General features: G+C 39.0%; 1 protein-coding gene across 9 annotated transcripts in view; it reads right to left on the reverse strand.

The window, feature by feature from the left end:
* Nucleotides 1-23065, reverse strand: part of ASCC1 (activating signal cointegrator 1 complex subunit 1) — a 165498-nt gene that overhangs the window by 41562 nt on the left and 100871 nt on the right. For 8 of the 9 annotated variants that reach the window (XM_064374256.1, XM_064374260.1, XM_064374257.1 and 5 more), the window contains 2 exons: nt 20355-20474; nt 3141-3265 (listed from right to left, as the gene is read on the reverse strand). In XM_064374256.1, the coding sequence (XP_064230326.1) occupies nt 3141-3265; nt 20355-20474 (245 nt within the window). The remainder of the gene's footprint in view (nt 1-3140; nt 3266-20354; nt 20475-23065) is intronic. The other variant, XM_064374261.1, reaches the window with a different exon arrangement.

The raw sequence follows: 23065 nt of genomic DNA on the forward strand, positions 1-23065 counted from the left end.
GTAGTGGCATCTACCTGTAGTCCCAACTACTCAGGAGGCTGAGGTGTGAGAATCTCTCCAGTGCAGGAGGTGGAGGTTGCAGAGAGCCGAGATCACTCTACTGCACTCCAGCCTGGACAACAGAGACCTTGTCTCAAAAAAAAAAACACACACACACAGGAAAAAAAAAAAAAAAGGAATAACGTACTTATATATTATATCATGGATGAGCCTTGAAAACATTATGCTAAGTGAAACAAGTCAGCCACAAAAGATCACATACTGAGTGATTCTGTTTATATGAAATGTCCAGAACAGGCAGCTCTATAGAGACATAAAGTAGACTGGTGGTGCCTAGGGCTTGGTGGAGGTTGGAGGAGGGCAGGGTGAGAGGGGTAGGAAGAAGTGGTAAGTGACTGCCAATGGGCATGGAGTTTCATTTTAGGGTGATAAAAATGCTGAACTGATTATGGTGATGGCTGTACAACTTTAACCATACTAAAAACCACTAAATTATATATCGAGAGTAAATTGTATAGTATGTGAACTATATCCCAATAAAGCGATTATATTTCGAAAATCTGCAAACAGTTAGAGGGATAACTAGACTGAACACACAACATTCTCTTACATAAACCTCTAGCGCTAACTGAATATAAACCTGGATCCACACAACTTAGAATATACAGATTCCTATATAACTGAACTCTTTCTATGTGAAGAGATTAGTTAATAATGGACCATGATATAGTTTTAAGAGCTCTGGACAAATATTTAAGTACTAAGACAAATGCAAAATATACTGATAGCTAATAAATGTCTAATAAAATACTGTCTATACCTGCACTGTCCAAAACAATAGCCACTATCCAGATGTGGTTATGTAAATTTTAATTAAAACTAAAATAAAACTTAAATAAAAGTTCACTTTTACAGTCTCACTAGCCACCTTTCAAGCACTCAATAACCACATGTGTCTAGTGGCTACCATATTAGACATCACAGATACAGAATACTTCCATCATCACAGACAGTTATCTTAATACAATATATGTCTTCTGAACCAATAAATTTAGAGTATACTCATAGAGTTCTGAAACTCTGCCTTTACATAATGATGTTAAAATATACAGAGGATTCTCACTGTTTTCCAAAATTAAAATACACCATCCAAAATAAAACAAATAGCACAAACCTAGTTAAATGTTTCCATTGGACAAGCTACATTATAATACCTAGGTATCTAAAATATTCCCACTTCCTGTGGTATTACTCCCCAAAGGAAAGAAATATGCTCAACTGGGCTGGGTGCAGTGGCTCATGCCTGTAATCCCAGCACTTTGGGAGGCTGAGGTGGGTGGATCACGAAGTCAGGAGTTCAAGACCAGCCTGACTAACGTGGTGAAACCCTGTCTCTACTAAAAATACAAAAATTAGTTGGGCATGGTGGCAGATGCCTGTAATCCCAGTTATTCGGGAGGCTGAGGCAGGAGAATCACTTGAACCCAGGCAGGGGTGGAGGTTGCAGTGAGTCAAGATTGCACCACTGCACTCCAGCCTGGGTGACAGAGTGAGATGAAATAAACAAAAAAAGAAATATGCTCAACAACAAGTTCAAAGTTTTAGATTATATTACCTACCCAAACAAGAGTATATATATAGTCTTTGACTGAGTTATCTGAAGCTCTTTTAATCTCAGTGTTCTCAAAAGTAAAACAGAGATTTATTTATAAGTCTTAAATAAAATTCAATATGGCATCACAAAATAGTAATATTTTAGAACTAATAACTAGATGGCTACATATTTCTTGGTCCTACAATGGCTCTAACCAAACGGGGTTAATATCAAATGATTTCCAGTTGGGATCTTTGGTACATATCTGAGAGAGATTAAAAGACGTGCCTTACTTAACTAAAGGGAACACACAAATTGGCCTAACTAAAAACCTACAAACAGTCAATGCTTCAAGTACTGATGAAGTTCTCTTCCCACCTAGATTTGTTTCTTTTTTTCTTTTTCTTTTTTTTTTTTTTCTGAGACCGAGTCTTGCTCTGTCACTCAGGCTGGAGTGCAGTGGCGCAATCTCGGCTCACTGCAACCTGCTTCTTGGGTTCAAGTGATTCTCCTGCCTCAGTTTCTCATTACAGGCATATGCTACCACGCCTGGCTACTTTTCGTATTTTTAGTAGAGATGGGGTTTCACCACATTGGCCAGGCTGGTCTTAAACTCCTGACCTCAAGTGACTCACCTGCCTCAGCCTCCCAAAGTGCTGGGATTACAGGCACGAGCCCTAGATTTTCTAAAACCAAAGTTGGGGCCCAAGACAGGAAATGAAACTGGAATACGTGATCTTGGTGCTAGTGTATTTTGAACCACAGATCTTGCAAGAAACAGCTGCATATGGCTTAACCTTGTAACTTCTGATCAGAGGTTGAAGGTACGAGAGACGCTTTCACTTTGGACATAGGACAGGAAGAAAAGAAAAATTCTTTTTGAAATAAACACCCAAATCAAGGATTAAAACAAGGCAGTTTTATAAAAAGGCTCAGAGTCCATGAAGAAAAAAATTATTATTCTAACATACGGTTTCTCAACCTCTGTGCTACTGACAGTTTGGGAAGAATAATTCTTTGTTGGGGGGGCTGTCCCATGCATTGTGGAGTGTTAGACAGCACCCACTAGGTGCCAGCAGCAACCCATCTCCAGCTCCCTAACTATGATAACCAAAAATGTCTCCAGACAATGCCAAATGTTCTCTGGGGGCAAAATCACCCCTAGTTGAGAAACACTGATCTAACATTTACTAGCTCACCTTCCTTTCTTTTCTCTCTTAAAAAAAAAAAAAAAGCCACCAAGTATTGCATGCAACATACTTATGCCAAAAATTTATTCACTGTTTATATAAAATTTACCAGAGCATCCTGTATTTTTATTTGCTAAATCTGGCAATCCTATGTGTGACAGAAATAAAAGATCTGGAAGCCACAGTCCCATGCTATATATGTTCTTGCTCACTTCTACCATGCTCATCAGCATATGCTAAGAGGTCTAGAAAACAAGATATATCAGAGATTCTTTGATAGTCCATTCTATATAAACCTCAGAGATACCACAAGGCTGCTGATCACAAACTGTGCTATAGTTCTCTGGGACACTTACCATTGGGGTCTTTCCTGAATAGTGTATTCATGACTGTAGCATGTAGTTTCACACTATTCCACTCTTTCACTATTAGTCCAGATGCCTGGAAACGTTCCAGCACTCGATCAACTAACTCTTGCAGTCTGGAGAAATTGGAGAAAAGTAGTAGAGAAATCTTAGTAAACTTCTGAACATGTGATTACTAATTCAACAATGTTTATGGAGTATGTGCTCTGTGCTAATCACTATGCAAAGGCTTGCATCACAAGAGGAAGAGGAGGAAACTATCTCCCACCACCATGGAACTAAAGCTCACTGTCTTGTTTGTCTGCTTGACAGATAGTAGAAATAAATGATGGTGATATATTATGATGAGTGTGAAGGGAGTGATCAGCTCTACATGGAGAGGGCCAGGTTTCCACAGGAAGTTTAGTCCATAGCCTGGACTGATCATTAAAAACTTGCAAATAACACCAGGGAAGGAAGGGCAATTCAAGTAGAAGAAGAAACAGCATATGCAAAGATGCCAAGGGATGTAAGATCAAAGCATATTCAAAAAACTGTCAATTATTTATAATACAGCTATAACAGAGGGAAAAAAAAGGGACAATAGAGATGAGCTAAGTCTATAAGTAGTGGTTAGATTTAGGGAAACCACAGAACGACTTTCGAAAGGGAATAATGTGGCCAGGTGTGGTGGTTCACACCTGTGATCCCAGCACTTTGGGAGGCTGAGGTGGACAGATCACCTGAGTTCAGGAGTTCGAGATCAGCCTCTGACCAACATGGTGAAACCCTGTCTCTACTAAAAATACAAAATTAGCCAGGTGTGGTGGTATGTGCCTATTATCCCAGCTACCTGGGAGGCTGAGGCAGGAGAATTGCTTGAACTCAAGAGGTGGAGGTTGCAGTGAGGCGAGATCACGCCACTGCACTCCAGCCTGGGCAACAGAACAAGACTCCATCTCAAAAAAAGAAAAACATGTAATCCCAGCTACTCGGGAGGCTGAGGAAGGAGAATTGCCTGAACCCAGGAGATGGAGGTTGCAGTGAGCCGAGATCGCGCCATTGCACTCCAGCCTGGGTAACAAGAGCAAAACTCCTTCTTAAAAAAAAAAAAAAAGAAAGAAAAAGAAAGAAAGAATGTGGTCAGATGTCCATTTTTGAAAGCTGATTCAATAGCAGAGGAGAAAAGGCTTTAGAAGAGGAACAGCTACAGAGGCCAGCTAGGTGGCTACTTCAACAGTTAAAATAACATCACCATGATGTGTTGGGTACTGTTCTAAGCACTTTTTATCTGTTAAATCACTTAATCCTCATAACCAATTATCCCTATTTTACCAATACAGAAACCAAGGTGCAGAGAAGTTACAAAACTTGACCAAGGTCATAAAACTAAGTGGCAAATCAAAAATTAGAATGGGTGGGGCACAGTGGCTCACACCTATGATCCCAGTACTTTGGGAGCCTGAGGCAGGTGGATCACTTGAGGTCAGGAGTTTGAGACCAGCCTGGCCAACGTGGTGAAAACCTGTCTCTACTAAAAATACAAAAATTAGCTAGGCATGGTGGCACACACTTGTAATCCCAGCTACTTGGGAGGCTGAAGTAGGAGGATCACTTGAACCCAGGAGGTAGAGGTTGTAGTGAGCCGAGACTGCACCACTGAACTCCAGCCTGGGAGATAGAGTGAGACTTCATCTCAAAACAAAACAAAAAAGAAAAACAAAATTAGAATGTATGCAGTCTGGCTTCAGAGTCCATGCTCCTAAGCACTGTACCATAAAGGGAGAAATGGGGACAGGCATGGTGGCTCACGCCTATAATCCCAGCACTTTGTGAGGCTGAGGTACAAGGATTGCTTGGGCCAGGAGTCAGTCTAGACAATATAGTGAGACTGTGTCTCTACAAAACATTTTTAAAAGTTAGCCAGCCATGGTGGCATGTGCCTACAGTCCTAGCTACCAGGAGGCTGAAGCAAGAGGACTGCTTGAGCCGAGGAGTTTAAGGTTGCAGTAAGCCATGATTGCATCACTGTACACCAGCCTGGGTGACACAGCAAAGATCCCATCTCAAAAAGAAAGGGGTTGGGGAGGGAATAATGAAGATCTGAACCAAGCTTGTCCAACCTGTGGCCCAGGACAGCTTTGAATGCAGCCCAAAAGAAATTCTTTAACTTTCTTAAAACATTGTTTTAGATTTTTTTTGTGATTTTTTTTTTTTTTTTTTTTTTTACTCATCAGCTATCATTAGTGTTAGTGTATTTTATGTGTGGCTCAAAACAATTCCTTCTTCTTCCATTGTGGCCCAGGGAAAGCAAGATTGAGCACGCTGACTAAATTATGGTGGGGCAGTGAGAACTGAGACAAAGGAATGGGTTCACGAGAGCTATGAGAGAGAGAAGCTGGTGCCCATTCAGATCTGGCTGTGTTATGGGAGAGGAAGTGGTTGAGAATGACTCCCCAGTGTTGCCCTAAATGACCAGGTGGCTCATCAACCAAGGTGGGAGGCTGTGGGGAAGCAACTGCTTATTGTCCTGCTCTGTTATCTTGGGGAGGAGGTTAATATTGTGCAGGATTTTGCGTATGTGGCACGGGATGCAAGAGAGATGGAAATATAGGCCGGGAACTCAGGAGAAAATCTAGGCAAATGACAGATTTGGGAGTTGTCAGTGTAGCAACAGTAGTCAAAAGCATGGGATAGATGCAGTCACAGGGGCTGGAGGGCATATTCAGAATAAGTCAAGAAGAGAGCTACAGACAGTGCCCTATGAAATGCTTCTATGTAAGGAGCAGAGAAGGAACCAGCAAAGACAACTTAAAAGGATGAGGAAATAATATCTGAGATGGGTATATGCTAAGTACAACTGAGGAACAGAAAGGATGCCAGGATCCGGGGTGAAACTAGAAAGAGAGAAGTGATGAGGTTGGAGAGGTGTGACCAGGTTACCCGAAGCTCTCAGGCCCATGGAAGGCCTTCAGTAGTTACTCTGAGTGAAGTGAGGAGCTTCCAGAGGGTGTTTGGCAGAAGACTGACATGATCTGGCTGCTCTGTGGAGGACTGACAGCAGTGGAAGCAGGATAGAAGCAGGAAGTCAGTTAGGAGGCTGTGGCAACCACCCAGGTGGCTGGGACTGTGGCACTGGAAGTGGTGAGAAATGAGCTTCCCTCGTATAAGGGAGTCAAAGAAGTGAAGGTGATTCTAAAAGAATTTTTGTTCTGAGTAACTGAGAGATTGAATATCAAAGAACACAATACATTCAAGGACTGGAGAAAATATGTAGAAAGAGAAGGGCAGCAATGAAATGGAAAGGCAGGCTGAAGCCAAGCTGTGAAGGTCCTAGGGGTCAGGCAGGATTGGACTCTTATTTGGTAGGCCATAGGAAACCAAGGGTTGTTTTTTATTGTTGTTGTTGTTTTGAGACAGAGTCTCGCTCTGTTGCCCAGGCTGGAGTACAGTGGTGCAATCTTGGCTGACTGCAACCTCCACCTCCTGGGTTCAAGTGATTCTCCTGCCTCAGCCTCCCGAGTAGCTGAGATTACAGGTGCATGCCACCACACCCAGCTAATATTTTGTATTTTTAGTACAGAGAGGATTTCACCATGTTGGTCAGGATGGTTTTGATCTCCTGACCTCACGATTTGCCTGCCTTGGCCTCCCAAAGTATTGAGATTACAGGCGTGAGCCACTGCGCCCGGCCTATTTTTCTTTTTTTCAGAGACATGATCTCACTTTGTTGCCTAGGCTAGAGTGCAGTGGCACAATCATAGCTCACTGCAGCCTTGAACTCTTGGGCACAAGCTATCTTCCTGCCTCAGCCTGCCAAGTTGCTGGGACTACAAGTGCATGCCACCATGCCCAGCTATTTTTTTAAATTTTTTTGTAGAGATGGGGTATCGCTATCTTGCTCAAGTCTTGAACTCCTGGCCTCAAGTGATCTTCCCTCCTTAGCCTCCCAAAGTGCTGGGATGACAGGTGTGAGCCACCGTGCCAGGCCACCGATGATGATTTTTAAGAAGCAAGAAACACAAGGAAAAACTAAAAGCATGGAAGCCAGTTAAGAGAGATATTGTACTTCCTTATGTAGTTATCTTAATCTTTTTCCCCAATTACAAAAATAGTACAAGCTCATTATAGAAAATATGCAAAGCACAGAGAAGCATTAAAAGGAAAACATAACCTCACCATGCGCAGGTAAACACTTAACCTTTTTGTGTTAAGTGCATATCTACAGATGATGTTATGTAATCAGAAAAAAATTTCAGATAAACTGGTTTTAAAAGTTTCTGATTAACATCATCACAGAACCATAATATTTCTTCTTCCTTTTTTTTTTTTTTTTTTTGAGACAGGTCTCATTCTCTTGCTAGACTATAGTGCAGTGGCATGATCTCAGCTCACCACAACCCTCCACCTCCCAGGCTCAAGCGATTCTCCTGCCTCAGACTCACAAGTAGCTGGGATTACCAGCGAGCACCACTACCACCGGCTAATTTTGTATTTTTAGTAGAGATGGGATTTCACCACGTTGACCAGGCTGGTCTCAAACTCCTGACCTCAAATGATCCACCTGCTTCACCTCCCAAAGTTCTGGGATTACAGGCATGAGCCACAAGGCCTGGATGAACCATATTTCTAAATATCGTAACTTAGATCTGAATATAACCATGCACCACAAATTACACCTCGATTACAAATCACAATAGAATAATTCCTCACTTTCCCCCTTCTCTTAAAGAACAAAAAGTAGACAAGGAGTTCAGCTGTAAAGAACTGAACATGAAACACTGAGCATGAAATACTGGAGTAAGTAAACTAAACAGACTACATGAAAGAAATTAGTTCCTGCCTTTGTCTTTCTGGAAAACTAGGATTTCTGACAATTTACAGACTCAAAACTTTGAAGAAACCAATGTCCTTTAAAAAGTTCTAGTGTAGCCGGGCTCAGTGTTCCAGTGTAGCACTTTGGGAGGCCGAGGCGGGCCAATCACCAGAGGTTGGGAGTTCAAGACCAGCCTGACCAACATGGAAAAATCCTGTCTCTACTAAAAATATAAAATTAGCCAGGCGTGGTGGCGCATGCCTGCAATCCCAGCTAAATCAGGAGGCTGAGGCAGGAGAATCACTTGAACCCGGAAGGCAGAGGTTGCAGTGAGCCAAGATTGCAGCACTGCACTCCAGCCTGGGCAACAAGAGTAAAACTCCGTCTCAAAAAAAAAAAAAAAAAAACAGTTCTAGTGTAACCTGCTCTTTTACACAGGAGGAAATGATGCAGAGAGGTTCAGTTGCTCAGTCAGTGACAGAGGAACCAGAATACAAATCTACAGACAGCCTGTCCTGTTTCCTTTTTCTTTTCTTTCTTTTTTTTTGAGACAGAGTCACTCTGTCACCCAGTCTGGAGTGCAGTGGTGTGATCTAGGCTCACTGCAACCTCCGCCTCCCAGGTTCAAGCAATTCTCATGCCTCAGCCTGCCAAGTAGCTGGGATTACAGGAACCCACCACCACACCTAGCTAATTTTTGTGTTTTTACCAGAGATGGGGTTTCACCATGTTGGCCAGGCTGATCTCGAACTCCTGACCTCAAGTGATCTGCCCGCCTCGGCCTCCCAAAGTGCTGAGATTACAGGTGTGAGCCACCGTGCCCAGCCTGTTCTGTTTTCAGTTACTGTGCACTCCATGAAGGCCAGCTCTTCGTCTTATTCACTGTTTTATCTCTGCACCTAAACTAATGCCTGTTTGTTTGGCACATAATCAGTGCTTGACAGTTTTCACATGCATTCATGAATGAATTCATAGACAGTAAATATTTTGGAATTCTGTTAAGAGAACTTAAGGGTATTTGGACATAATCACTAAACTTCAGGTTGATAATATGTCACTATATTTCTAACAGTATATTATTTCAATTCTTACTTTATTGATCCTTTCCTGTTTATAAATAAGTCACAAAACTTCTCTATGCCTTTGCTTCCTAATAAGCAAATTAAAAATAACATAGGGTTGCTACGAAAAAGGAAATGAATTAATCTTAAGCAGCTTTATCACTTAGATAGTGTTATGGATTTGAAAACAGAAGCCAGTTATTAATGCATTAAATCTAAGCCCTTAGTTTAAAGCCCTGCAATGCTACAAAGCTCAAGCATTCCAGGACCATCTTTACAGATAAGGAGTTTGTGCTGCAGAATGATCACTGACTCCCTAGAAAGTGCAAATTTCAGGCTTTTGTTTGAACTTTTCCTCACAATTTAATTCAGCTCCATCCAATTAATGCTTCCTGAGGCCGGGCGCGGTGGCTCACGCCTGTAATCCCAGCACTTTGGGAGGCCAAGGCAGGTGGATCATGAGGTCAAGAGATCAAGAACATCCTGACCAACATGGTGAAACCCTGTCTCTACTAAAAAATACAAAAATTAGCTGGGCGTGGTGGTGCGCACCTGTAGTCCCAGCTACTCGGAAGGCTGAGGCAGGAGAATTGCTTGAACCCAGGAGGCGGAAATTGCAGTGAGCCGAGATTGCGCCACTGCACTCCAGCCTGGTGCCTGGCGACAAAGTGAGACTCTGTCTCAAAAAAAAAAAACGCTTCCTGAGTGCTCACTGTGTACAGACATTATGTTAGTGACTACAAGAATAAAAACTACATGGTCAAAGGTATTATGTATTAAAAAAAATAAAAACTAAGCAAAGATGGTCCTTCTTATTAAAAGATCTACAATCTATTAAGATGATACAATTTTTATTATTATTTTTATATGAGACTATAAAGTAGATTTTGGTAATAACAGCAATACAGAGTGCTTTGGGTAATTTAAAAGTGGAAGAGATTATAATGGGGTTAGGGTCAGAATAGGTTACAAGGAGGATGGGCTTAGGATAAGAAGCTAACTACACTCAATGCATTTTTGTACATAAGTTAAATAAATAAATAACAAACATTCTTCAAACATCTACTATGTCATGTATTATGAAAGGCAGCTGAATAACACATACTCCCTGCCCCTAAGAATCTTAGTCTATTTAGGAAAAAGAAGAAAGGATGGCAAGAGAAAAGAGAAATAGAATTTGGACACAAAGAGGAGTAATATAAGGGAAATTTCAGTCACAACAAACAGTAGTAATAAAGACACAAAAGATCATCAACCAGTAATGAAGCAGGCTGGGGCCCAGGGCAGGGATAAGATAGGGGGAGATAAAGCTAAAGTATTAAGATGGTATCATACTGGAATATCTTGAATGCTAGACTGAGGATTACGAATTTAAAAGATGACATGAAATGATGCAAGATTTTTAAGCAAAGTCCTATGGTACATAAGCTATCACTTGGACTGATGTAGTAGTGTTTCATAATATCTATAGTCACTGACATGAAAGTAATGTCTAGGTTATATTCACAAGAATGAACTACAGAAATATATGTGTAACGTGATCAATTTATGTAAAATGATATGCATAGACAATGACTCTCAGTATTTGCTCTGGGGAGAAAAACTTGAGAGTCAGAGCAGGGGGAAAAGAGCTGTTTAACTTTCTCTTCACCCATCTGTAAGATTTTATTTTTACAGGCAAAACAATGTAAAAAGAAGCTTGGCTGTGAAAGGAAGATGGCAAACTATGTATAGTGATGCCGGGCTACATCACTGTGGAATTTAATGCACACATACATACCTCTCTCATCTTTTCACCAAACACCTCAAAAGAGTACACTATATCCACTTCTTTTTAATGTTCTCTCTGTCCCATAATATATATATATATATATATATATATATATATATATATATATATATATATATATATCAAAGACAAGCTTAAAGAAAAAAATCACTTGCTATCCAGAAATAACGACTGGTAAATTGTTTATGTATTCAGACTAACTGACTTATTTTTCTATTGCTGTCTCTTCTCAGTTTTGAGATAGGGGAAAGTCAGTGTGCAAATTGTTTTGTAATCTCTTTTTAACACATAATAACCTACAGTGAACGTTTTCCTAAGATGTAATGCTTAGTCAACCCACGGTATTCTCTATTCTATAGACATTCTATAGTTTATTTTCCATCAATTTTATTTTGATGACTATTTAGACTGCTGCCAGTATTTACTGTTATATACAACATTGTAATCAGGATCTTCATATAGATATTTGTCCATACTTCTGATTAATTCCATTGGATAAATTCCTACAGAAAGAATCAGCAAGTCTAAGAAATATAAAATAAAACTCTGGGAGTAAACAGCCAATATGCTTTCTAGAAAGCTTATATTAATTTATACTTTTACCAGCAGTGACCTCATGTCTCTTATCAAACATCTACCTAGTTTTCTTGTACTTTAAAAATTAGCCTTCCTTGTAACAGATGAATTATTGAATAAATTTAAGCTTCCTAAGATAAGGGGCATTTAACCCATTTTTGTATCCCTTATGGTGTCTGGTACAATGCCTGGTACTTTGTAGGTACTAAACGATTTATTTTTAGATATTTATCTTTTGTCTAACTACTTATTAGTTCTCTTATTGATTTACAATTTTAAAGCTTTTAAAAGTATTCTTAGAATGGTATTTATCTGCAAATAATGACCATTTTGTCTTTTTAAAACATTTAAAAACTCACTCTTCCTTTTTCTTTTTAAGAGACAGGGTCTTGCTGTTGCTCAGACTGGCCTAAACCCCTGGGCTCAAGCAATCCTCAAATCTCAGTCTCTCAAGTAGCTGGGATTACAGATGCATGCCGCCATGCCTCAAACTCTCTTATTATTTCCTAATAACTTAGTAACTGCAGGTAACCTTGTTTTATCTCTGGTTAGAAAGTATAATATGTAAGGTACCAGCTCATTAAAATCTATTAAGCCTTACTTTATGATTTAGTATGTATATTAAGCCTTACTTTATGATGTAGTATGTAATCAATTTTTTTCTGCTGTTCTACTGAAAAGAATATAAATTCTCTAATTACTGGGCATATAATTCCAAAGATGACTATTAGATGAAACTTGTTCATGGTTAAAATGTTCTGTATCTTTACTGACTTTATATCTACTTGACCTACCCATAATTGAGAAATAGGTTGCAATCTCCTCCTATGAGGAAGGATTTCTCAGTTTTTCCCTAATAAAAAATTAATTATACAAATTTCACTTAATCTACTTTGAGGCTGTTTTATTAGGCTCATACAAGTTTAGAATGGTTATATCTTCCTGGTAAAATGAACCCTTTATCATATATAATAGCCTTCTCTATTGCTAATAATGCATTGTTTCTTTAAGTTTATCATGTTTGATATTAATTCTGTTATGCCAACATTCTTTTGGTATTTGCCTTGTATATTTTTTTCCTTTGTACTATTTCAACCTCATGTAGACATGTCACTTATTAAAAGCATATAACTTAATTTTATTTATATCTAATCTTGTAATATCTTTTCTTAACTGCTGAGTTTATCTCATTAACATATATTATAATTATTATACACCTGGATTTCTTCCCACCACCTTAGTTCTTAATTTCTGCTCATTCCACTTTTCCCTATGCTTCTTGCCCCTTTTTGGATTGAATTTATGTTTGTCCCCCTTTTTCTGCCTCTACTTGCTTATAATTTATACTATTTTCAGACTTATTTTTAAATTTTTACTATGTACATTTAATTTTTCAAAGTCTAAAGTTAATTATATCTTAATATCCTACCTCTCCCCTGAAATTAAAAAAAAAAACCTCTCTAGAATACTTCAATTCTAGAATTTCCCTTAGTCCTGATTTATATGCTGTTAGTAGATATTTTAGTTCTATCATTTTTAAATACTCCCTTAAATATAAAATCATTATTTTATACAGACTATCTTATTTATTCACCATTGCTTTCTGCATCTCATACTAGCTGCCTTACATCTCAAGACTTTCTGGATTCATTTTCCTTTTCCTGAAATATACCCTTTAGAGTTCCTTTACTGTGGATATCTCACAGTGGTAAATTCTCTCAGTTTTTGCTCATCTCTGGAAGTCTTTATTTCGCCTTTGTTGTTTAAATATTTTATTTTATTTTTTCCTGAGTACACAATTCCAGGTTGCCAGTTGTTCTCTCTTAACATTTAGAAAATATTATTCTGCTGTCTTTCAGCTTCTGCTGTTGCTATTGAGAAATCTGCTGTCGTCATAATCGCCAATCCTTTGTAGGTGGCTTCTTTTAAGATCTTCTCTTTGCCTTTAGTGATCTGTAGTTCCATTATGATCTATCTTGATGTGGACTTCTTTTTATGTATTCTGCTTGCATTTAATCTTTTTCCTCTTATCTACTGTCTACCTTAAGCCAAGCCCCTCTAATTTCTTCAGGTCTCCATCTGTGTCACTCTCCTACTCCCCATGCCCCACCTATATATCTGGAGTTTGCTAGGCTTTTTCTTGCCTTGGGACTTTTGTTCTGCTCTTCTGTTTGCCTAAAAGCTGGAAAAAACCTTCTCACTACTCTTAGCCTGCAAACTCCAACTCCTGTAGATCTCAGTTTAACACCAATTCCTTAGAGAGGCTTTCCTTGACTGTGCTCTTCCCTAAATTTCCATAATAGTTTCCCCTCTGTTACAGAGCATCGTTTTTTCCCTTGCCTAGTCTTTATCCTACTTTGCAATCACATTAATATATTCATGTGATATTTGTTAATGTCTGGTTTTCCCCACTTGTCTGTAAACTACACTGGAGCAATGGCTGTGTCCGGCTTTATTTATTACTCTATACTCAGACTCTAACATAGTGCCTGGGAGACAGTAGGCTTTCAATAAATTTTTGTTGAATAAACAAATGACCAATGGAAATCCAACTCCCTTCAGATGGCATATAACAGTGCTTCTAGATCTAACCCCTGCCTGCTCTGCAGCCTCATCTCCCACCTTACCCCATTCCCATCTCACACATTCTATTGGAAAATAATGCTCTTTCCTGCCTCTGTGACTTTGCATTTGCTATTTAGTCCCATTTCCTAAAAAAGGTACTCCTTTAGCCTGCAAACTCCTTATTCAGCAAAGAAACCTACTTCCTGAAGCCTTCCTTTAGAAGATTTGTCCATCCCTGGGCAGAGTTGTCCTGCCCTTCCCTGCAGCCCTGGCATCTCAATCATAGCCTGACCCTAGTGAATCCTAATGAATGCCATCTGCCTCTTGTTGATGACAGAAACTCTAGGGTCTACTGCCCTGTATATCCTAGGCATTCAAAGAATGCCTGGGGAAAGGGGACTAGAAAGGCCATGCTGGGCAGAATAACTGAGGGTACCAGGTCTTTGAGAAGATAAGAAGAAATGGGGTAACAAGAATAAGTAAAGGGATTAGTCTCATCAGAGCGAATGTTTTCAGAAAAACAAGGAAATTGAATGGGGTGGGGGAGATGAAAATAGGTGAACTATGATGATGGGAAAAGGAGGAAGTTGAGGCAGTAGCTTGACGTTATTAGTAAAATGTGAGAAACAAATCTTTTGAGAGGGACAAGGGTGAAGGGTTGAGACAGTAACAGACAGAACAGCCACAGCGTTCAGCGTGTAAGTCCCAACAGCTGACTACTAGCTAATGTAAAAGCTTCCTTAAACAAATTCCTTACCAGTCACACTTTACCAAACCAAACCGAGGATGCATTAGTAAGTTTAAGTCCACTGTCTCAGCTCTCTGATTCCAGAGAACAAATCTAATCTAAGTGGTTCCATCCTTTTAAAGGTCGGGCATTTCACATTCAGTCATTTAAGAAAATCTTTGATTTAAAACATTATATATGAAAGCATATCAAAAAAGCTGAGTGCTTGTATTTTTATTACAACATGTATTTTGTTACACACAGTTCTTGTATTGAGCTGTCTTTTCACAGAAAGAAAAAGACTGAATGGTTCTTAAAAACAGGGCCATGTGTTACTAGCTTCTGTGTTATTCTGTACTGTTTTGCAAAATACCTTGCACAAAGGAGGCATTCGAATAGTTTTTTCATGAAATTAATTAAGTGAATAAGTCCCTTAGACATCCTAGATTTTGGATGGGGAATTTACAAATCTTTTTGAAATAATACAAATGTGGCTATTCTTGGGAAGAGGAATAGACAATGGAAAAGAGAAACTAGAGCAGTGAGAGGTAAGAATTATCCAAAAATATTCTTGGTTCATTACACTAGTGGATTCAGTGGATATTTCACATTTTCACAAGATTTTTTTTTTTTTTTTGAGAGAGAGTTTTGCTCCGTTGCCCAGGCTGGAGAGCAGTGGCACGATCTTGACTCACTGCAAACTCAACCTCCAGAGTTCGAGCAATTCTCCTGCCTCAGCCTCCTGAGTAGCTGCAATTACAGGCATGAACCACCACACCTAGCTAATTTTTCTATTTTTAGTAGAGATGGGGTTTCACCACGTTAGCCGGGCTGATCTCAAACTCCTGACCTCAGGTATCTACCTACTTTGGCCTCCCCAGATGCTGGAATTACAGGCATGAGCCACTGTACCCAGCCTAAAATAATAAATTTTAAGTTAAATTTTGCACCCTACTCTAAGAACAAGAATTGAAACATAGTCTATCCTACTCAACTTATCCTACTTAAGCTCTCTGAACTTCCTGATCTATAAAATGGGCATAAAAACAGTATTTATCTTACATAGATGTTAAAAAGACTAAATGGAAATAATACGATCTAAGCACCATGCCAGGCAAGAGTAAGCGCCAACCAAAGTTAGTTATAATTCCCTGGAAACTGCAATCTAAAATGTTAGAGGTAAAATATTACTTAGACCAGTGGTTCTTACAGTGTGGTCTGTGGCTCTCAGAAGGTCCCTGAAACTCTTTTAGGGAGTTCATAGGTCAAAACTATTTATATGACATTATTTGTCTTTTTCACTAGGATGACATTTGCACTGATGGTGCAAAAGCAATGTTAGGTAAGGCTGCTGGGACCGTAGCATGAATTACAGCAACGGCATCAAACTGTGCTAGTAGTAATATATTCTTCACTATATATTTGTACTGTTTTTTTAAAGTTTCATTTAATCTTGATAAAGCAGTAAAAATGATCAATTTTATTAAATCTCAGCCCTTGAGTGCACGTCTTTTATACATACTGCCATGAAACTGGCAGTATGTATAAAACACCTGTTCAAGCTCTGTTCCTTTTGGAAAAAGAAATACAAAAAATAAAAGAAAATAAAGAAAAATAAATAAATAAAGTACTTGGTCCATATACCTAAGTAGGTGGCTGTCTAAAAAATGCACTTGTGAGCTGCCTAAATTGTGAGTTGAACTAGTCTTGATCCATGGAACAACATTTTTACTTGAAAGATCCACAGACAAATTATGGTTATTCAGACCTAGCTATTTGGCAGACATTTTCTCAAAAGAGAACATGAAGGAAAATAATTGTCAGTATTTGGTGCCAATATTAAAATTTGAGCTTTCAAGTAAAAATTAGAATTATGGAAAATGTGTATCTGCCACCATGAATTTGACAACTTCCCAATGCTTAAAAATTTTTATGAAATTGGTAGTGATATTAACATATTTTAAATACTGCAAAATGAAATGTGATTTGAGAAATCTGCGTAACTCAGTGAATCGGTATTTTCTAAATGACCCATGTTAGAAAACTGCATGGCTTAAAGATCCAGTAAAAATGTATAACAGACCAATGGATTTTAATCTAACAGAATATGAATGTTCACTAATACAGGTTCGGATTCCACAATGCAACTAATCTTTCTTTAAAAAGGCTGAGCATAGTGGCTCATGCCTCTAATTCCAGCACTTTGGGAGGCCGAGGTGGGCAGATCACAAGGTCAGGAGATCAAGACCATCCTGGCCCACATGGTGAAACCCTGTCTCTACTAAAAATACAAAAAATTAGTTGGGCATGGTGGCACATGCTTATAATCCCAGTTACTCAGAAGGCTGAGGCAGGAGAATCGCTTGAAGCAGGGAGTCAGAGGTGGCAGTGAGCCAAGACTGCACCACTGCACTCCAGCCTGGGCAACAGAGCGAGACTCTGCCTCAAAAAAAAAAAAAAAAAACTAGTCGACTTGTCAAATTCAGAGTAGTACAAAATATCCACAATTATCTGAAAAGACCATTAATGTACTCCTCATTTTTCCAACTATGTATCTGTATCTGTGAGGCTGGATTTCCTCATGTACTTCAACCAAAACAACATATCACAATAGGCTGAATGCAGAAGCAGCTATGAGAAACCAGCTGTCTTCTATTAAAGAGATTCACAACCCTAGAAGAAAACCTAGGCAAAACCATTCAGGACACAGGCGTAGGCAACGACTTCATGACCAAAACACCAAAAAGCATTGGCAACAAAAGCCAAAATAGACAAATGGGACCTTATCAAACTCCACAGCTTCTGCACGGCAAAAGAAACAATCATTAGAGTGAATCGGCAACCAACAGAATGGGAAAAAATTTTTGCAGCTTACTCATCTGACAAAGGCTGATATCCAGAATTTACAACGAACTAAAACAGATTTACAAGAAAAAAACAAACAAGCCCATTCAAAAATGGGCGAAGGATATGAACAGATACTTTACAAAAGAAGACATACATGAGGACAACAAACACATGAAAAAATGCTCATCATCACTGGTCATTAGAGAAATGCAAATCAAAACTACATTGAGATACCATCTCACGCCAGTTAGAATGGCGATCATTAAAAAATCCGGAGACAACAGATGCTGGAGAGGATGTGGAGAAATAGGAACACTTTTACACTGTTGGTGGGAGTGTAAATTAGTTCAACCATTGTGGAAGACAGTGTGGCGATTCCTCAAGGATCTAGAAATAGAAATTCCATTTGACCCAGCAATCCCATTACTGGGTATATATCCAAAGGAGTATAAATCGCCCTACTATAAGGACACATGCACACGAATGTTCATTGCAGCACAGTTTACAGTAGCAAAGACCTGGAACCAACCCAAATGCCCATCGATGATAGACTGGATAGGGAAAATGTGGCACACATACACCATGGAGTATTATGCAGCCATCAAAAACGATGAGTTCGTGTCCTTTGCAGGGACATGGATGAACCTGGAAGCCATCATTCTCAGCAAACTGACACAGGAACACAAAATCAAACACCGCAGGTTCTCACTCATAGACGGGTGTTGAACAATGAGAACACATGGACACAGGGAGGGGAGCACTATACACTGGGGCCTGTTGGAGGGAAATAGGGGAGGGACAGCAGGGGTGAGGAGTCGAGGAGGGATGGCATGGGGAGAAATGGCACATATGGGTGAAGGGGAGGAAGGCAGCAAATCACACTGCCACATATGCACCTATGCAACAATCTTGCATATTCTCCACATGTACCCCAAAACCTAAAATGCAATAAAAATTAAAAAAAAAGAGATTCACAAATATGTAAAACCATGCCTATCTTCTCACTCAATTTTGGGGTTGGAAAATAGTTACTTTTCATTTTAAAAAATGTTATATAAATAAGAAGTTGTATTATTTTTAATGAATAAACAAGTAAATTTCCCAGTTTTAATTTCTAATCGGGTAAATACTGACGTAAAACAAAAATTCTTTGAGGTTCTCAATAATTTTTTTAAGAATTATGAAACCGTGAGACCAAAACGTTTGTGAATTGCCATTTTAGATGATCCATTGTTTCTGTTCACAAAGTTCAAAAATAATCTACCCTATACACAGTACACTGTAGTTCTACAGTACTGTGAAGGCATTTGGATAGTTAGAACACAAAGTAAATGACCCAGATATCAAATTTGAACCTGGCGGAAATATTTTGGGATATCCTAGTATGTGATCTCCTATAAAGTAACAATGTGCTCCTGGTTTTTAAGATAGGTCATTAGAAGGCTCTTTAGACACAAGCCAGGTATTGAGGAAAAGAAAAATCTGGCACAGAACACACATGAAAATAGCTCCTATACCATTCTATACCATTTTGCCTCCCTTCCCCCTAAAACTTGCTTCCAAATGAACCGAGATAAGACACCATTGAGATTATCAATTCAAATTAAGATAAGAGAAACCTTATAAGAAATCCTGTAGGAAAGCAAATAAATGTGGAAGCCTGCCTAGAGAATCAGATTTTCTCTAGAAGGTTTCTGGCTCCGTGTGAACCTTCTTCCACCCTGCCCTAAATAAAAAGACCACACAAAAACAAATTCCCAATGCACGTGGGGCTTCTCTGTTCACCAAAGGCTTTGATTCAACTAATAAATGACATTAACATTGGAAATGGCTCTGGATGCCAAGGCCAGCCTTAGAAATTGCCTCGACTGCAGACTGAGAATCCCTGGGAGGGACGTAGGTGTGGTAATAACAAAAATTCAAAAGAGTAAGTATTTTCTGATGTTTTGATAATGTTAGTCTGCGCCAAGCACTGTTTTAAGCATTTTATGTGATTTTTTTTTTTTTTTTTTTTTTGTTTGAGACAAAGTCTCACTCTGTCGCCCAGGCTGGAGTGCAGTGGTGTGATCGCGGCTCACTGCAGCCTTGACCTTCTCAGGCTCAGGTGATCCTTCCACCTCAGACTCTCGAGCAGCTGAGACTACAGGCGTATGTCATCATGCCTGGCTAATTTGGGGTTTTTTTGGTAGAAATAGAGTTTCTATCACTCTGTTGCCCAGGCTAGTCTTGCACTCCTGGGCTCAAGCGATCCACTCACCTCCTACTTTCAAAGTGTTAGAATTACAAGCATGAGCCACTGTGCTCAGTCAAAATTAAGATTAATAACCCTATGAAATTGGTAAAGTTTTCATCCTCATTTTGTCCTGGTATTCACTATAACTGCACTGCATCACGTTTGAAACTTGCATTCGAAAACACCATCCTTCCTGCCTCTTATCCTGGAAAACACAAAGGAACCAGTGAGTCCCATAAAAACTAGATCATTGCTATCAACACCCATTATCCAAGTAACTCAGCGGCTATCAGACTAGCCTGGTTCAGGGCGCACTGCCTGTAGTCCCAGCTACCTGGGAGGCTGAAGCAGAAGGATCCCTGGATCCCAGGAGGCTGAGATCAGCCTGGGCATAGTAAGACACCCATCCTAAATGTCAGAGTAAAAGTCAGATACTTTTTCCTACAACAAATTCCTCTTTCAAGAGATTAACTTACTATTTAAAAAAGAGAGAGAGAAAGAATTAAAATGTTCTTTACAATAAGAACTCAAAAGGAATCAAAATGAATCAAACTTGTGAGCATGCTTTTAGGTACCTCTCGATTAAAACAAAGAAGTATTCCAGAAATATACCTGTTGGACCCATCTTTCATATGGACTTTGGCGTAAAGAACATCCACCATGCCAGGATCATCATTCATGTATTCTATCCCTGCCATCTCCACTTCTAGGGGTTTACCCCCAGAAATGTCACTGCAAAGAAGAAAACATTAAGATATTTATAACTGTTTAAGCTAAGAGGGCTATTATATTTTGAAACATGGTTAATACACATAGTCAAATATGTATGTTACTTACATATGTACATAAACATAGTAGTGTTTTTCCCTAACATTATCTAATTCCTCTTCTAATTTGAAAATTAATAAATTTTCAATGCACGCAAATTGGAAAACACTGGAAACTATCTCCAATGTCACAATGTATTTATCCTAATACCAGTTTATTAGCACTGTCTCATAGAGAAAGCCAAGTGATGACAGTGCTGATCCATAAAGACATTTACTATGTTGGCTTATCTCTCAGGCCCCATCTCTACTATTTCTACAAGATACGAAGAGCATTTCACTCATATACAAAGGTGGAGGTGTATACTGATATCACATTTTTACTTACTTTTTTTTGTTGTTGTTTTGAGATAGGGTTTTGCTCGTTGCCCAGGATAAAGTGCAATGGCATGATTTCGGCTCACTGCAACCTCTGCCTCCTGGGTTCAAGTGATTCTCCTGACTCAGCCTCCTGAGTAGCTGGGATTACAGGTGCACACCACCACACCCAGCTAATTTTTGTATTTTTAGTAGAAACGGGGTTTCACCATATTTGCCAGAGTGGTCTTGAACTCCCTACCTCAGGTGATCCTCCTGCCTCAGCCTCCCAAACTGCTGCAATTACAGGCATGAGCCACTGTGCCCAGCCTGATATCACATCTTTAAGAGCAATATGTCAATATTTATGAGAAGGCTTCATCAATAAAAACCCTTTCCCCAAGGAATTCCATTTCCAGGAGTCCATCCTAAGTAAACAATTATAAATTCAGTTACACGTAAACTTGTGCAACTGTTGATAAAGCAAAGTTCTCCTTACAGAAGAACTCCAAAACTAATAAATGCAGACGGAACAATGAAATTAGATCCTTGTAACCCTTGATAAATTAATCTTGACAATGATCACCAATGGCTGCTAAAACCTAGGGAAAATATAAAGAGACCTCTTTAAAGAGGAGCTCTATAAATAATAGTCATGATAACCACACCCGAACTCACTGACCAAGCTGAATATTAACAGAAAAAGAAACAACCAGACAATATGTGCCTCTTAGTATGATGCAATAATATATTCATATTCATGAGAAATAATTTATGCATAGGGTTTTTTTGGTTTTTTTTCTTAGACAGGGCCTCACTCTGTCACCCAGGCTGGAGTATAGAGGCATGATCTTGGCTCACTGCAAACTTCACCTCCCAGGTTCAAGTGATCCTCGTGCCTCAGCTTTCCAAAGAGCTAGGATTACAAACATGTGCCACCATGTCCACCTAATTTTTATACTTTTAGTAGAGACTGGGTTTTGCCATGTTACCCAGGCTAGTCCCGAACTTGGCCTCCCAAAGTGCTAAGATTACAGGTGTGATCCACTGCACCTGGCCTAGGCATAGGGTTTTAAATGAGGCATAAAGTTTTGTTTGGAGCACCAAATGACTGGCAACAGACTAAAAGTCAAATAGCATGGCAATGATTAAACTATAATACTATGTATGACCAATAAATAAACCATACATATGACTAAGGAAGCTTTTAGGTGCTGATATAAAACGATATAAAAAACTGATATAAAATGGTATACAAAACTGATACAAAAATATTTCTAAGTTTTAAAAAAGGTCTACAACAATGTGCACGCTATGCTACTTGTACAAAAGATAAAGGTGAGAAAAATATATATCTGTGAGATATATATATTATATATATTTTATAGATGTATAAACAAACATATATATATATATATATATGTTTGTTTATACATCTATAAAATTCCTGAAAGGATACAGAGAGAAAGTGGTACACTGCTTGCCTTAGAGAGGAAAGCAGGTAGTTGATGAATCTCTGTGGTAGGGAAACTGCACTGAGTATCCTTTGCACCCTTAAGTTTTTGAACTATGTAAATGTATTATCCATTAACAAGTTAAAATTTTTAAAAATATGCAAAATAAATGAAACACAAAAGTGTATATATTGAATAACTACTTATAGGACATTAAAAAGCAAACCAACCAAATCTATGGTAATAGAAATCAGAAGACAGGTTGCTTCTAGGAGAAGTGAATTCACCGGAAAAAGGCATGAGGGAGCCTCAGGGGTGATGGCAGTGTTCCATGTCTTGATTGGGGTGCAGTTGCACAGGTACAGACATTTGTCAAAGCTCATCAACTACACATCAGAGCTGTGCATTTTTACTGTAAGTAAATTATACCTCAAAGGAAAAACATACATATATGCATCCAAAGTATTAATGGTAATTATTTTTAAGTGGTAAGATTACAAGTGATGTTTTATTTTTGTTTATCTGTAATTCCTGGCTTTCCTCAAATTAACATGTATTCCCTTTGTGTTAAGTAAAGCCCCACCATTCTGTTTTCTTCCTGAACCCCTTATTAAAGAAATCTGTACTGCAATCAGAAAAGGCCGTGTTGCACCATGCTGAAACCCAATTAAAAATCAGCTCACTGCACAGCCTTCTCCAAGCCCCAGGAAGATAGGCACTTTATCTTATCCACATCTATAGCCTC

Source organism: Aotus nancymaae, unplaced genomic scaffold (assembly GCF_030222135.1).
Source record: "Aotus nancymaae isolate 86718 unplaced genomic scaffold, 86718_ANA_hifiasm-v0.15.2.pri h1tg000010l, whole genome shotgun sequence".
Lineage (NCBI taxonomy): Eukaryota > Metazoa > Chordata > Mammalia > Primates > Aotidae > Aotus > Aotus nancymaae.